At 36.5% G+C, this 16,757-nt stretch overlaps 2 protein-coding genes across 3 annotated transcripts; both read right to left on the reverse strand.

The window, feature by feature from the left end:
* Positions 1-1,384: 1,384 nt before the first annotated feature.
* Positions 1,385-15,667, reverse strand: LOC114246640 (protein MEMO1). The gene is made up of 9 exons (XM_028179280.2): positions 15,492-15,667; positions 11,890-11,971; positions 11,242-11,310; positions 10,540-10,652; positions 9,432-9,543; positions 8,619-8,684; positions 4,846-4,999; positions 4,072-4,176; positions 1,385-3,021 (listed from the first exon to the last, which is right to left on the reverse strand). The coding sequence occupies exons 1-9, from the start codon at positions 15,538-15,540 to the stop codon at positions 2,884-2,886; spliced, it is 888 nt and encodes a 295-aa protein (XP_028035081.2). The 5' UTR covers positions 15,541-15,667; the 3' UTR covers positions 1,385-2,883.
* On the reverse strand, positions 13,104-15,630 carry LOC149501886 (uncharacterized). 2 transcript variants are annotated; one of them, XM_028179281.2, is made up of 3 exons: positions 15,492-15,630; positions 14,423-14,830; positions 13,104-13,569 (listed from the first exon to the last, which is right to left on the reverse strand). In XM_028179281.2, exons 2-3 carry the CDS (start codon positions 14,827-14,829, stop codon positions 13,158-13,160), a joined length of 819 nt encoding a protein of 272 aa, XP_028035082.2. In that variant the 5' UTR covers position 14,830; positions 15,492-15,630; the 3' UTR covers positions 13,104-13,157. The 2 variants fall into 2 exon arrangements, with proteins under 2 accessions (XP_028035082.2, XP_089587385.1); XM_089731259.1 differs by lacking the exon at positions 15,492-15,630 and having other exon boundaries at positions 14,423-14,957.
* Positions 15,668-16,757: the final 1,090 nt, after the last annotated feature.

A 16,757-nucleotide genomic window follows, 5' to 3' on the forward strand; every position in this document is an offset into this window, starting at 1 on the left:
ACAGTGTAGTGGAACTGTTAAAATTAAATACTCTACGCACTCAACTGAATAAGATAAGTCATTGTCTGCTTTCATTTCTCATTTGATTGTGGGTTCTAGTTTAGCTCAGTAACTGAACTACTGCTACACATGAATGACTCAAATTTGAATATTTGCTTTTGATGGGTCATCAAACGTACTGTTTACGAAAATAGTGTTTTTAAAATCAATTTTTTTTTCCCCGAACATAATTATGGAGTATATAATCATAATAACAGAACATGATTTATTATTTGTCTCGATGTATGTACTGAATTAGATTTTTCTTATACAAATAATTTCAAATGAAAATAGTAACGTGAAATATTTTAGATCACTTTATATGTGTGTATTGAATACGAAACAAAAAAAAACGACACAACTTTCAGAAAAAAAAATATGTTTAGCAATGAAATAAAATGTTTAATATTAAAAAAAAAAGTTATTACAAATTATTATTTGAAAGGAACGTTCCATTAGACTATTGTTTTTGAGGTTGGAGGTTTAAAATTTATTGAATTTTATGAATTTAAATAAATTGAAAAATACATTAATGTTCTATGCATTTTTATCTCATCAGATATTTAGAGATAAATCAAGATACTATAGACTTTTGGGTTATAAAAATAATTTTTTCTATCACAACAATTTATTTGAGTCAATAAAATTTTGTGAGTTTTTGACATTGACATTTGAATTGAATGATTTTGACAGTTCCATTGTGGGTCCAATAGCAGTGTACATAATTTTAATTGAGTATGAATAATTATCTAGAATTTAAAATTTCGGTCACAAATGCTGTCAATAAATTTTAAATCTCTAATACTTTTTCTGTTTATTTATGCAATTACTTTAGTACTAACCTCATTTGACAGTTAAATAAAGTTTCTATATTTTACTGATTTGTGTTTTACTCCATAAAAAGCTTTTCTTAATGCTTCATATTTATCGCGAAAGCTTCCGTATACCCTGACGATTTTGCTAAGAAGATTATTAAACATTTTTATAGTTTCTAAACCAAACTTCCCTCTGTTGAAAACTACTACATTCATATGCCTTCCACATCCTATACTACCGCTATTACGGTGAATCTTCCAACAATAACTCGCTGTTTACAGATTTTTAACATATCCCTTAAACAAGATGGCGCTTCTTACTCTACCCTCTATATCTTTAAGGTTTGTGTCAATATAAATATGACATTCATGGGTCCGGTAACCAATAACACCAACATCAAAAAAAGGTATTTTTTTTAAGATAACTATTATAGAATAGAGAATATTGAATTTATTATCTGCCCATTTATAATATCATAATGTTTTCTTTCTTGCATCTATAGATTCAACAACAGAAAAAAAAGACAACATCTATTAAATGTATTTTATTGAAATACTTAAACAAAATGTGCGAGTATAAAATTAAGAAATAAAGAAGGAAAAAAAAAACTAAAATACATCTCTATTCATAAACTTATGCTTAATCAATGTACATAGATCTATAGATTGACATTTTTTTACTATTTCACAAGTGCGTTCCAAAACATCGAAGCAATTTTGATTCTATAACCAACACTTTATTGACAGAACAAATTCTGAAAAGTATATTTTCATCGGTTTTACGATCGATTCGTAAGTATAATTAGAACTATTTTTACTGTTTATAAATCACGTTTTAATCACGAAATAATATAATGACAATAAAAAAACTGGTAAAATTACATTTAAATTATTATTTCTTGGAAAGTGCTGGCAACTTTATCTTAAACGTTCTTCAACATAAGTAGTTAAGCCGGTCATAATAGCTAGCCTTTAGAGCTGAAACTCGAATCAAAATTGCTTAGACAATATCTATTTTAAGATTTGTTTGTTACTATCTTGATAATTGGCAGAAAGTTTAATCACGTTGTGGGTTGTAGAGGTAAAAAGCACAGGATTGAAGAAACAAAGGTACCTAAATTTCAGACTATCAAGGAACCCACGCGCAAAGAAAATACAATTTTTGGCGAACAATTTTAAATTCAATCGACATATATATATTTATACCCAGAGAAGCATTCATATAGATAATTATTATATATAATTTACAAAACGTTTATAGACTGAATAATAAATTTAGTAACCATCCAAAAACATTAGACAGTGAAGGTAATTACATAATAACGGATAAGTACAAATTCAATGACGTGTTATTTGTGTTCGCGTCTCGAACCGAGATATCGACAAATTTGACAGCTGTCAAACTTGACGCCTGTCACTCCAAATAAGGCAGAGGACAAAGTAAGCCTTTTATAGAATCACAACCAAGTTTCTACCAACCGAACGGAGTGCTATCCCCTCCGAAACTTAAACCATAAGCGGGGTGCTTTTGACGCGGCGTAAATTCAAATATTCTATGAATGGAAGCGCGGGCGAGAAGGCTGGACGCGAAGTTAATAATTTTCATTCTGTTAATTTTAATGTCTCTTCAGGTTTAACAACGGTGGCTTATTAAGTTTTTAGCGCCTGTGAAAGTGCAAGAGTATGGGGGAAATTAAACTAAGCCACCAGGCGTAGTTCTTTGGGTTCTTTGAAAGTGGCCACTAAAATCATTCCCACGACTTTACCGAGAGGTTATTTATGACGGTTGACCGAAGGTGCGGTCTGGAAATTAATGAAAACCAAAATTGACAATCTTAGTTTGTTTGTCGTGACGTGGCACTGAAGAGAATCTTAAGGAGATTGGGAATTGATACTGCGGACTGCTAATTCACTGCGTCATATAAACAAGGAAATCGGAGTTCGGAGACCGCTGCTAAGCTCTATTGTACTGTTTAGTAAAATGACTTTAGGTTGGCAACTCTGAAATTTATTTCGACGCTGGCAACCCTTATTCGAACACCAGAGACGCGCTGGCGTACGATACGGAGGAGTCTTTCGAATTCATACACTGCGAGGATTGAGCGTACTTCAAGAACTTCAATGACATCTTGGGCGCGTTTGATTGGGAGCTTAGTTTAGAGATGGCCTGAAAAAAAAACACCAATTAAAAACCTTTAATATATATATATATATATTTTATTGCCCTTGTAGGCAGACGAGCATACGGCCCACCTGATGGTGAGTGGTTACCGTCGCCCATGGACTTCAGCAACGCCAGGGGCAGAGCCAAGCCGCTGCCTACAAATAAAAGCTAAAATCTTACAACGTCATAAGTCCTTGATGCGAATTATCAAGTCGATCGGGCTTATGCAAGTTTATGAAAATTACGTTCAAAACATATACAGGGTGTCCCAGAAAGAATGGATAATCTGGAAACAACTCATAGTAGAGCTATTGGGGACACAAAAATAATAATAAAAAAAATATTTCTTAGGTAGTACCCAAATTAAAAATAAAGAAAAAAATACCAAATTTGATCTGACTAGGTACTTATCAATTTAAAAACAAAATCTTTTCATTCATATCCATTGGCATGTTTATATTGGACTAGCGACCCGCCCTCGCTTCGCTTCGGAAACATTAAAACACACATGAAACAAAACAAAAAAAATTAAAAAAAGTAGTCTATGTTCATCAGGGACAATGTCGGCTTCTAATGGAAAAAGAATTTTTCAAATCGGTCCAGTAGTTTCGGAGCCTATTCGAAACAAACAAACAAACAAATCTTTCCTCTTTATAATATTAGTATAGAACACTTTTTTCTCACGAAAAGCACAGAAATCCGAACATGTGTTACTCAGTAGTCCGGCTTGAGAACACCAATAAACAAGTCCACCTGACAATAACACCAATTTGTTATTGACACCATGACAATAACAGGTCATAATGACCACTTAGATTCGGACGGAACGAAAGCGATAAAAATATGCAAACTTCATATTTTAATTTTTACTACAGATTATTTGAATTATCCATTTTGAGAATAACCACATCTATGCTCGCAAGGAAGAAAGATACAGAAAATGATTTTTAAGTTTTTCTTTACCACCGCGAAATCCGGCTCTGGCTTGGAAATTTCAAATCTTATGAACAAATTTCTTGAACAATTTCTACCATACGAAAATTTAGTTTTTACCTGTAGTAACACTCCGATCGGATGCCTACCGCATATGGTGTTGCCGTATTTATTTAAATAATCCGTAAACGCCTTCGGATCCATTTTTTCGATTAAATCCATTCCCTGAAATAAATACGACTCAAATACGACAACAAAACCAAGCAACATGCTTGGTTTTGTTGTCTCAACTTATTTTTATTTTATTACATAATTATAATGTATTATGATTATGCCTTCATTAATTTGAAATTTTGACGATCATGCGCTAGTTGGGAGGTGATGTGATATTAACATTGATATTGGCAATAAAGAGACGGTTTTAAAAATAGAAATATATGACGTCGATTGAATGAAATAGTGGTGTGAAATTGTTAAAGATTTGTCGAAATATTTTTACACTAAAATTAATGAAGATAATTATAGTGTTGTGAATTATATGGTATTAAAATACATTTTTTTTTTCTTCATAAAAAAGTAACTTTAAATATCGTTTCTGTGTTATAGACAGAAACATATTGTAGTTTTATTAAAAACTAGCGACCCGCCCTCGCTTCGCTTCGGAAACATTAAAACACACATGAAACAAAAAAAAAAAAGTAGCCTATGTTCATCAGGGACAATGTCGGCTTCTAATGGAAAAAGAATTTTTCAAATCGGTCCAGTAGTTTCGGAGCCTATTCGAAACAAACAAACAAACAAATCTTTCCTCTTTATAATATTAGTATAGATAATCAAAAAGTTTATGGAATTATTAGATTGATTAATTATATGTAGCTTGCTGTGCTCTCTCACCTGTTTGTCCAGCCACTCGATGCTCTGGTAAATGTGGCCCCTGGAGCTATCCTTCCACGTGTACCTGAATCTGCTGCCCCAGTGGCAGAAGTCGGATGAGATCACCAGCAGGTTTTGAGGGTCGGCCAGATATGGCGCCAGTATCGCTCCGTACCTGACCAGTTTTGGTTTGGGTAAGAGATTTTTTATTTGCCGAGCTCCTGGTAGCGAAGGGTTATTCGGGCTTCACCTTGACTGGTAGACTAGCTCACGGGGGCTCAGCCTAGGAGGATTTGTAGACATCTAGTCTAGTAAGAGCAGTGCTTCGCTGATTCTACCATCGGATCGGAATGGCGACCCGCTGAGAGTGATCATGACCTTTCCTGGCCTTTTAGGAGCGTACGTGGCATTTTACAAGTTCCATACCCGCTGGTGGAACCTCAGACGAATAGCCAATTTCTGCTGTTTTGAAGGATCACAGTCGTTATTCCATTAAGACTTCGGCCTCATGTCTCAAGGGCTTTAAGTTCTGGGCAAGTAGCTTTAAGTTCTGCCTTTCATGGTCGGTGGTGAGCTTCCTCCGTTCATTGCAATAAAAAAAAACACTAACAAAGAAGTAAAATAGACCTTATTACAACTATGCTTAAAGTAGGAGTGGGTGATATAAATCGTATCTAGATTCAATATCTATATATCGCAGCAATACCGTTGAATCCGATATCGCCCCGCACGAAATCTATATATCGATATCAGCCGATACACGATATTGCTCGATGTGATGCGCATCGGCATATCGTACCGATTCGTGAATCGAAATCTATATATCGATATCAGCCGATACACGATATTGCTCGATGTGATGCGCATCGGCATATCGTACCGATTCGTGAATCGAAATCTATATATCGATATCAGCCGATATACGATATTGCTTGATGTGATGCGCATCGGCATATCGTACCGATTCGTGAATCGAAATCTATATATCGATATCAGCCGATACACGATATTGCTCCGGTTCCGACGGTATATCCAACCGCGTTATTAAACTTCTACCCGTCCAACTCATCGTGATGTTGGCATCTATTTTCAATGCCGCTATGGCGAACTGTATCTTTCCCGCGGTGTGGAAAGAAGCGGACGTTATCGGCATACATAAACCCGGTAAACCAAAAAATCATCCGACGAGCTACCGCCCGATTAGCCTCCTCATGTCTCTAGGCAAACTGTATGAGCGTCTGCTCTACAATCGTCTCAGAGACTTCGTCTCATCCAAGGGCATTCTCATCGATGAACAATTCGGATTCCGTACAAATCACTCATGCGTTCAACAGGTGCACCGCCTCACGGAGCACATTCTTGTGGGGCTTAATCGACCAAAACCGTTATACACGGGAGCTCTCTTCTTCGACGTCGCAAAAGCGTTCGACAAAGTCTGGCACAATGGTTTGATTTTCAAACTATTCAACATGGGCGTGCCGGATAGTCTCGTGCCATCATACGGGACTTCTTGTCGAACCGCTCTTTTCGATATCGAGTCGAGGGAACCCGCTCCTCCCCACGACCTCTCACAGCTGGAGTCCCGCAAGGCTCTGTCCTCTCACCCCTCCTATTTAGCTTATTCGTCAACGATATTCCCCGGTCGCCGCCGACCCATTTAGCTTTATTCGCCGACGACACGACTGTTTACTATTCTAGTAGAAATAAGTCCCTAATCGCAAAGAAGCTTCAGAGCGCAGCCCTAGCCCTAGGACAGTGGTTCCGAAAATGGCGCATAGACATCAACCCAGCGAAAAGTACTGCGGTGCTATTTCAGAGGGGAAGCTCCACACGGATTTCCTCCCGGATTAGGAGGAGGAATCTCACACCCCCGATTACTCTCTTTAGACAACCCATACCCTGGGCCAGGAAGGTCAAGTACCTGGGCGTTACCCTGGATGCATCGATGACATTCCGCCCGCATATAAAATCAGTCCGTGACCGTGCCGCGTTTATTCTCGGTAGACTCTACCCCATGATCTGTAAGCGGAGTAAAATGTCCCTTCGGAACAAGGTGACACTTTACAAAACTTGCATAAGGCCCGTCATGACTTACGCGAGTGTGGTGTTCGCTCACGCGGCCGGCACACACATAGACACCCTCCAATCCCTACAATCCCGCTTTTGCAGGTTAGCTGTCGGGGCTCCGTGGTTCGTGAGGAACGTTGACCTACACGACGACCTGGGCCTCGAATCAATTCGGAAATACATGAAGTCAGCGTCGGAACGATACTTCGATAAGGCTATGCGTCATGATAATCGCCTTATCGTTGCCGCCGCTGACTACTCCCCGAATCCTGATCATGCAGGAGCCAGTCACCGTCGACGCCCTAGACACGTCCTTACGGATCCATCAGATCCAATAACCTTTGCATTAGATGCCTTCAGCTCTAATACTAGGGGCAGGCTTAGGGACCCCGGTAACCGTACTCGTCGAACTCGACAAAGAGGTCGACGTGCAACCTAACCCATGCATCAGCCCGCTGAGTTTCTCGCCGGATCTTCTCAGCGGGTCGCGATTCCGATCCGGTAGTAGATTCATTCGCGAAACAATTGCTCTTGAGTTGTTAGGTCTCCTTCGGAGGCGCTCGGGCAGTTGTTAGCAAATCCCACCCCTCTTGGCTGAGCCTTTGCTCGCCCACCTGTCCTGGTGAAACTGGAAAGGCCTTCGGGCCACCAGTAAAGTTTCAATCATAAAAAAAAAAAAAAAAAAACGATATTGCTCGATGTGATGCGCATCGGCGTATCGTACCGATTCGTGAATATCAGCAATATTCGTTTGGTTCGTATCGAATCGGCCAGAGTGAGTGAGCGCACGATAGGGATATCATGTGATGAATGAAACAGAAACAGGCATTATCCATACAATTGTAAACCTTATATTTAAGTCCATATGTCTGTAGATTATTCTTAGCGTATCAGCAGGATACAATTTAGGAAAGAAGTTTCAACTTTCGACCTTAACTTCAATGCAGTATAGCCTATTTGCATCGTTGAATTTAATTTCACGCACTTTGACCTTGAACTAGAATTTTTGGACAAGTGTTTATAAATACTTAAAAGTTTTTTGTGTTTGATTTTTAAAGTACACATTTTTCTATTTTTAGTTGAATCCAAATAATTGAGTTTATTTCTTGTGTTTGTATTAAACTTTTGAAATCTACACTCTTTTGGTATATTTTGTAATTTTAAATTAAGACACAAAATACTAAAAACTGAAAATAATGTAGCCAGTCCTAAGCATGATAAAAGCATGAAGGAAAGTTTTTTTGATATTTTTATTTTCATGTTCTTTTTATTACTTTAAAATCATATTATAAATTGATATCAGAAAACCAACCGTATAACGTTGACTTAAATCTATATCTACTACGATATTATATCAGCGTATCGTTTCAAATCTCAAATATCATGAATCGAAAAAATCTACTAGCATCCATCAATATATAGATTCAATATCCGGTATTGATACTCGATATATAGATACGATTCGATACGCGGCAAAACCGATATTACCCACTCCTAGCTTAAAGTATGTTTTTATTTCGTCGCGTACGGAACGTATCCCCCCCTATAATCCCATATAATTATGTAAATTACCATTTATCATTTACGGTTTCTGTATTCCTGGCATATTGACGGAACGTATAGCCCGCATATAAAGAGCTTTTGTATGTTAATATCGATAGTGCGATTAAGGGATTGTGTCGAACATATTAAGTTCTAAAATGGCATACCAGCAGAACCATACTCACTTGGCTTCCTTCTCTGGAGTCAGAGAGCCTACTAAAATCGGTATAATCGTGAAACTGGTTTTGTACCTGAAAATTGAGAAATCGAATGAATCTTGATTACAAATTAAAGAGAGAGAGAGAGAGAGAGAGAACATACTTTATTGCACACCGAAACACAATTAACATCAGAAAACAGTCAACAAGCAGATACGTTTGTACAATACGCGGTCTTATCGTTAAAAGCGATCTCTTCCAGACAACCGTTTAATTACCGGATTTATAAGACGTCATCACCTCAGAAAAATATACTACATTTTTTTCGTCAATACAGAATAAAAGAGAAAATGTGTTACATTAAAATGTATCTATATCTTAAGATGTCAGTCATTGTCGTCGTATTTTGATAGTTAGACGCATATTGGTTATAATAGACCCGACTTTAAAAAATGAAAGGAGGAAGTTCTCAATCGGACTGTACCTTTTTTTTTATGTGCTACCTCAGATTTTTTCTATGTGCATCAATTTAGATGATTCTCAAACTTTATCGAGATGCGACCAATAAATAGTTATTAAATTTTCTACTTAATAACAAATATTGAATTGTCTTCGACTGCATCTATGAATTTTTTTTTTTGTTAAAATCTTAAATAATTATTATAAAACTATTTAGACAGGCAAACTTGTGGGCAGCGGCTTGGCTCTGCCGCTGGCATTGCTGACGTCCATGGGCGACGGTGACCATTCACCATCAGGTCGACCGTATGCTCGTCTGCTTACAAAGGCAATAAAAGAAGTTAGAATAAATGATAAAACTAAAATTAACACATCACTTACTCCTCCATGACTTTGGCTATGTAAGGTAGGTGCATTTCAATGGAATGCTCATTTTCATCGGTCTGCTCGTCCATCCTATCGAATTGACGTGTGGCCTCCAGCTCCGCGTATACTGCACACGCAATGGACTACGTACAATATAAACACACACTAGTCCCGCAAAAATCGAGAGCTTGCAACCCCAGAATGAGGGCGTGTCAAAAATATGTCAAACTACTTCCTATAGTTATGGAGGGTAGAGATGAGTACAATTGTCTCTAATGGGTGACTAGCGAGGTGTCCGGCGTGGCAAGTCCGGGCGGGTAGGTACCACCTCCGCGCCTATTTCTGCCGTGAAGCAGTAATGAGTTTCGGTTTGAAAGGTGGGGCAGCCGTTGTACTGTTAAAAGTGACACCTCAGTTGTCTCAAGATGGGTGGTGACATTTACCTTGTAAATGTCTATGGGCTCCGGTAACCACTTAACACCAGGTGGGCCGTGAGTTCGTCCACTCATCTAAGCAATAAAAAAAAGTGGTGCGATGTTAGTGTAGCAGTCGTTAACGGAGAGAAGTATGCAGAATTGAACAATTTCATATATAGACAGTAGCAACTTTTGGCGCCATCTTTGATACCACACCACTTGCTACAGTAGCGCCGCACTGATTAGACGCTTTCTTACCTCTACCGTTAACGAAAAGACTCTACCGTTAACTGTACAATCTCAAAACTTACTAATTTTACAGGAGAGTGTTTTAAAAGTTTAACATGTCATATTTTTAATATTAATCATCTTTGGAACATTTATTTTTTATTTTTTACCACTTACATTATCTGTCTATTAAAGTATGATAAAATTATATACCTATTAATTTTGTTAATAGTAGTCAACACATAGGCAAAATAAAAAAAATAAAAAACTAAACTACGCTCTTTTGACAGTATTTATGAGAAAAATACTGATATCAAATGATTCCGCATATTAACTCGATTTCGAATATTTTAGGAAATTGTACACTTTTAATGCGGCAAGTCGATATCACACTAAAAGTAATAAGTTAATGATTATCTATGCATACTGAAAGGTCGCGTAGCCGATGGCCGTAAACACATAAAAAGCACACAACTTACTTTGTTTATCGATGGTGAGATCGTAGAGGGGAGTCTGGTACTTGTCGAGAGACGAAAGAGCGCATCCTGCGATCCTCACGTGGTGTGATGGGCCCAATATGAAAATTCGTTTGCTGGAAATATCAATTTTTCAAGTTTTTTTTTTAATTAATTATCAGCATATTATTATAATCTACTTTGCTAAGCTTGCTCGTAAAAATCCTGACAAACTCGAAAACCTGAAGATAGTAAGTAGAATATGTAACCGGAAAAATATCACATTGCGCTTCATATCATTGTTTATATTTATTACGCGTATTGATTTATTGACTGAGGACTTCTAGGAACTCGACTCTGGGCAGCATTGGCGTCACAAAAAGCCAATGTTGCCATACTAAGAAATAAAAAAGAACAATCACCGAATCACATTGCCTAATCTAAACTATATTGTACAATGGGTATCCGGAAGCAATCTAATGGCCGCGTGCAATGGTTTCACGTAAAAAAAACCTTTTTACTAATCAATCTACATAAATACTATACATTGATTCGTCCGCGAAGCAGCTGCCTTGAGTTATTAGGTCTCCTTCGGAGGCGCTCGGCTGTTAGCTAATCCCACCCCTCTTGACTGAGCCTTTGCTCGTCCACCTGTCCTGGTGAAACTGGAAAGACCTTTGGGCCTACAATAACCCTTCCTCCTAAAAAAAAAAACTATATACTCACACAACCACAGGACTGACTTGTCTATATGCGTACGCCGAGCAAGCGCCGCAGTAGGAATATCCGGCGTGACTGAAAAAAAAAGACATGCGTCACGTTCTATAGGAGCGAAACCTTCGAAAGCATTCTATCTCTTTCCCTCACAGGCTATGCCCTATATTTCGACATAAAGTTCCACATATCCATCGCGCCCACACAGAAGCGGGAACTTCATAAGGATTTCTTGATATAAACTGAATCTTATATTTATGTATCAAAGTTGCTGACATCAAGCCAAAACGCGTTACTGCTTCACGGCAGAAATAGACAGGGCGGTGGTATTTTACTGGTTTTATCGCGGGCTTTGAACGCGGCGACCGAATCAAGAAATTCCGTAACTAAAATAAAACCTAACACCCCCCCCCCACTCCGCCTACCATGTAGCTCGCGTTCAACATATTCACACGTTGCGCTTGTGTAGTGTTTGTGAATAAGTACGCGGCGTGACGTCGCACTACATGCGCATCATGAAAAGTCTGCCCATCTCTCTCTCGCGCGGTCTAGCTTATGGCGTCGGAACGTTTACGTAAGTTTGCTTCGTTAAAACGTTTACGTTAAAAAACTCGCACTAAGCCCACTGGTAATATCGGAGTCAACGCATGACGTACTTACGGTGCTATTATCGCTCTGGCCGGCCCGTGGGTGAGGTCTGCTTTCGATAGCCACAAATCTAGTTGCCGCGACAGTTCGCTACCTGAATTCAATAATACAATAATTAAAGCTCCCGGCTGTTGGGAAAAGCCGTGGTCTGTCCCGGGGCGGGCAAACATTAAAACATCAGATTTTTTTTTATTGCTTAACTAGTTGGATGAGTTCACAGCCCACCTGGTGTTAAGTGGTTACTGGAGCCCATAGACATCTACAACGTAAATGCGCCACGCATCTTGAGATATGAGTTCTAAGGTCTCAGTATAATTACAACGGCTGCCCTGCCCTTCAAACCGAAACGCATTACTGCTTCACGGCAGAAATATCCGGGGAGGTGGTACCTACCCGTGCGGACTCACAAGAGGTCCTACCATCAGTAATTACGCAAATTATAAATTATAATTTTTTTTGGGGTTCACCCTTCTAAATATATATGTTTATCGGCTCACGGTTTCTGTAGGAAATCTTAGTTTGGGATTAATATGATTTGCCCTTAATCATTTATTGGGAGTGATCGGAGGAATAGTTTGTGATCACATCACAGACTCTGGAATTTATGCTAGAATACATGCTGTGTTAGGATATGCCGGTATGAACACTGGAGGCTCTGTTTTGGTAAAAAGAAATGAAGTATTTGATTTGAACATTTTTGTTAATATTTATTCCATTGAATATTACTTAAATTTATATTTTAATGCATAATTAACTCTGCATTAGCTTTGGTTGACTGATATATAATGCCTTGGATAAGTCTGTTAATGTAAATAATACATGAAGTGTTATAAATAAACAAATAAAAAAAAAGAGGTCTTGAAACTGATTCGCATTGAAAATGGTCATCCGATATCATAGATATCACAACTCAAATGTGAACAAGAACTGTGGTAATAAACCTCACTACAATCATGAAAATTTATAAATTTTGACTTTTAGTACTGTAATATTCTAAATCATGAAATAATTTGTGTAAAAAGCATATTATCAGTGGGCCATCTTCTGGTCCCCTGGTATTTAAAGTCATTGGTTGTTTCAAATAATGGCTTCCCAACAAGCCAAAATATATTGAGACTATTGCAGAATATATGCCATAATACGGCAGAAATCGGCATCATCGTGATACCTAACCCATGTGAACTTCGAAGTTCCAAAAAGCTATTATAAAAATCAAAAACAAACAGCACAGTATAAACAATATATTCTTGCTAAAGTTATTCATCACAATATGCTAAGCATTATTCATCAGTATTCATCACTTGTGCTATCTTCTCAGATACTTCCTCTAAGAGTTTCTCTGTGAGATCAGGAAATTTCTTCTCAAAGTCCGTTCGTAGCCTCTCCAGATCATGCCTCTCTTTTTCCAACTCCACCAGACTTTTCTGTGTCTTCTCATATTCTTTGAACTTGTCAATGTCTAGATTCGAATGCTTTTTAATGTTTTCTAATCCTTCTATGGCATCAGTCACAGCATCCAACAGTAGCTTGTGCCCGGACTCTTTATCATAGCCGAAATCAATATTTTTCGTTTGCAATTGATCTAAGCACGACTGTTCTGTGTTCTTCAAAGACTCTAAAAGCTGTACGGTGTTTGAATTTGATGTTATATCATAAAATTTCTCGCAATCCTTCGATTTTAAATCAATCAACCTGAAAATGAAGACTTTCATTCTTAGTTCTGGTTGGTAAGTGTAATTTTTTTATTTAAATTCTGTAATGACATTATCATTGATGGATATCAAATATTTCTAAGGAATTCCGGTTCTTTCACAGTTAACAAACAACACATGATTGTAATCATTAGTAGTATTTTTTTGCATTTACATAAATTATTGCATAGTTTTTAATAGTAGTTATCAACTTAAAGCTTAATAAAGAGGTACATAAAAACCAATAGCAATTTCAAAGATTGAATTAATAAATTTGGCATTATGTTTATTCAACGACAAGCCTATTATATTGACATAAAAAAAAGAGTTGCAAAAATATGGAGGTTGATATCATTGGAAATTTTAATGATCAAACATGTCATGATGTCTTAGTAATATTTCAACACAAATGTGTTTTTGAGTTTCACGTTTATAACTTGAAAACTATTAAGAGTACCAAACTTTATTGTAGGTATACCAATAAATATTGGAAATTAGTGTACTCTACATTATATTAGTACCACCAAACTCTACAATAAAAGAGTTCCAAGTTTTTATTTGTTTTATATTTTCTTATATCATATTGATGAGAAACTAATATGCTTAAAAAAAAATATATGTACATGGAATGCAGTGTCAATGTAATTTTAAATGAAGGTGAAAATGTTTTATGTATAAGCTATTAAATAATTAAAAACCAGGTATATTTCACACCTGCGTTTTTATATATATTTTTCATTTTGTTGGCCAATTTTAAGTGGACATATATTTTTTAAGTGAACATTCACTACTTTAGTACTTTTTTTTTAATTACCTACTTACTGATTTTTTTTAAATATAGAAAAAATAAGTACCGTTTTTGTTCGGCCACGAAATTGATTTCCTTTATCCGTCGGTTAGTTTTGTCTAGATGGTCAATGGTTTTCTGAAATCTGTCTGCCAATTGCGCCATTTGTACATCGATTTGAGTTTCTTCCCGTTCTATTTTCTCATCGACCAAACACTCTTCCAGCATGGCGCGCAAAAATTTGCCGTACGCAATGGCGCGGTTTTCCGGTTCAAAATCCGGCATTTCCGTTTTCAAAACAGAGATGTCGCTCTCTCCGATCGTGGTGGAATTTAATTTTGATCGTGTCTTCTCCTTCACGACCGTTGACGGCACTTTTCTAGATGAAGATGCTCCACTTGCAGTAGGTGGTCGCTTATTCCTTACCGCCAATTTGGAAGACGGGGCGGCGAAAGGTTTCGTCCGATCAGACATTCTAATGAAATTCGGCGTTAAATTAACCACTGATCAATACCATTTAAAAGCCAATTAAATAAACTAAAAACTGTTTACTCCCTTCAAAGTTTGACGTTTGTTTGAATTACTGTCATGGAAGCCCATTGTCATGGCAACCGAAGCATTCAAATGCGTTCAAGAACACATCACGCAGATCAAATTAACAAAAAAACCTTTTGATGTATTATTCTGAATTTTATTTAATATGAGGATTGTTTTTAGTTTATAGAAAATATACGATTCATAACCGCACACGTCCGTCATTACTTGATTTTTTATATTACGAAATTACAAAGGTTTTTTTCTTTTTAATCTTCTCACAATTGTGAACGCGTCAGCTTATGTCAAATGTCACTATTGCGTGACAATGTCAAACTATTCTAAAAATGAGGTTATTTGCGAAAAACAAAGAAAGCAGTGGATTGGTGAACGAAAAACGCATTCTAAAGAAAGGTCATCGTCCCTTTGACTTTGCGAACTAATTTAAATAATAAAAATTTAAGTCATAGTCAAAACATCCAATTAATGTAGGTCTTTGGTACATACTTGAAATCAAAACTTATAATATAGTTAAATTGGAACAATCATCGATCACAAGAGATTCGCCAAGATTAAAGCATTAACTTAAATAGAATTCTTACCATTTTCGGTGTACCAACATCCAGCATGGTATGCTTGACGACAAGACATTTTTTAATAAAAAGAACAATACTAATTAAGTTAAAACACAAAAGAATAATCCTAAAACACTTTCACAATCACAAATAAGAAGGACTTGACAGAAATGTAAATATCTGAATGACATGAAGATAGGAACAAATATGAAAGTGATATGATAGTATAGTCTGTGGTAGTGATCACTTGATCACTGCTCAGTATATTCACAGATCAGTTCATTTAAATGATATTTTTAAATAATATTTTAAACTTCTAATTTAAAGAAACCTGAATTTTAACTCTTACCGTTTTGAGGTTGTACTAAACAACTGATTAGATTTTTATTTTATTTATAATGCTGAAAGCATGCATATCTATGGGGACACGAAATATTGAAATTGAAACAACAAATATTGTGAGACTCTTATAATCAAGTATACCTAGGTTAATAGGCCAAATATACCTAGGTTTTTTAAAATGTTAGCTCTTAACTTAAATAGTAAAAAATATATTATAGCTTTGGCGATGATACCACCCGAAGCTCTAATAAAAAAAAAAGTACTATACACACGTTCAAAGTGAAAAAAATTAAATAATAAATAATTGGCATTTAAGTATCAGGCTAGAATCAAAACCATTAGAAACTTTTGAACAATTTTTAGTAACCACCCTTAGCGCTTTTTACACGAGAATGTACCGTAAAGTAAAAATATTATATTAGCTGTAGCTTAATGTATCTTCCTTTACAGTACTACTTACTAACAGTAGTTATCATAACATTTAAGAAATAAAACGAGACCTGAATCCTACTAAAGACATTTTCAAGATACGATCGTATAAAATTAAGTTCTGTGCAACAACATTTGGACCGTCTGTCTAATGAATAGTGTCACTTGCGCAAAGCAAGATGTTCTCTTCTCTCGTTTCCACCAACAATGACATCGAAATCAAATCTTAAACTGCATTGGTACCAGTAATTGCCATATTGTTCTTCGACAAAGTCACTAAAGTACAAAACACGCTATGAAACTTTTTCTTCAACCTACTCTGTTTACAAATAATACTTAATATTATGTATTTAGAGTTTTAATTTTTTGTAGGAATTCAGATTATATCATTAAAAAATATAGGGGAAAACTTTTTTATTGTACACATTATTATTATTTTTCCTACCTATGCTGATAGCTCTAATTTGAGGACGTTTTTATCACTAGCCCTAGCAAGAGCAGTGCTTCGCAGAATCTACCACC

The sequence above is a fragment of the Bombyx mandarina genome, chromosome 11 (genome assembly GCF_030267445.1).
Source record: "Bombyx mandarina strain Sakado chromosome 11, ASM3026744v2".
Classification (NCBI taxonomy): Eukaryota; Metazoa; Arthropoda; class Insecta; order Lepidoptera; family Bombycidae; genus Bombyx; species Bombyx mandarina.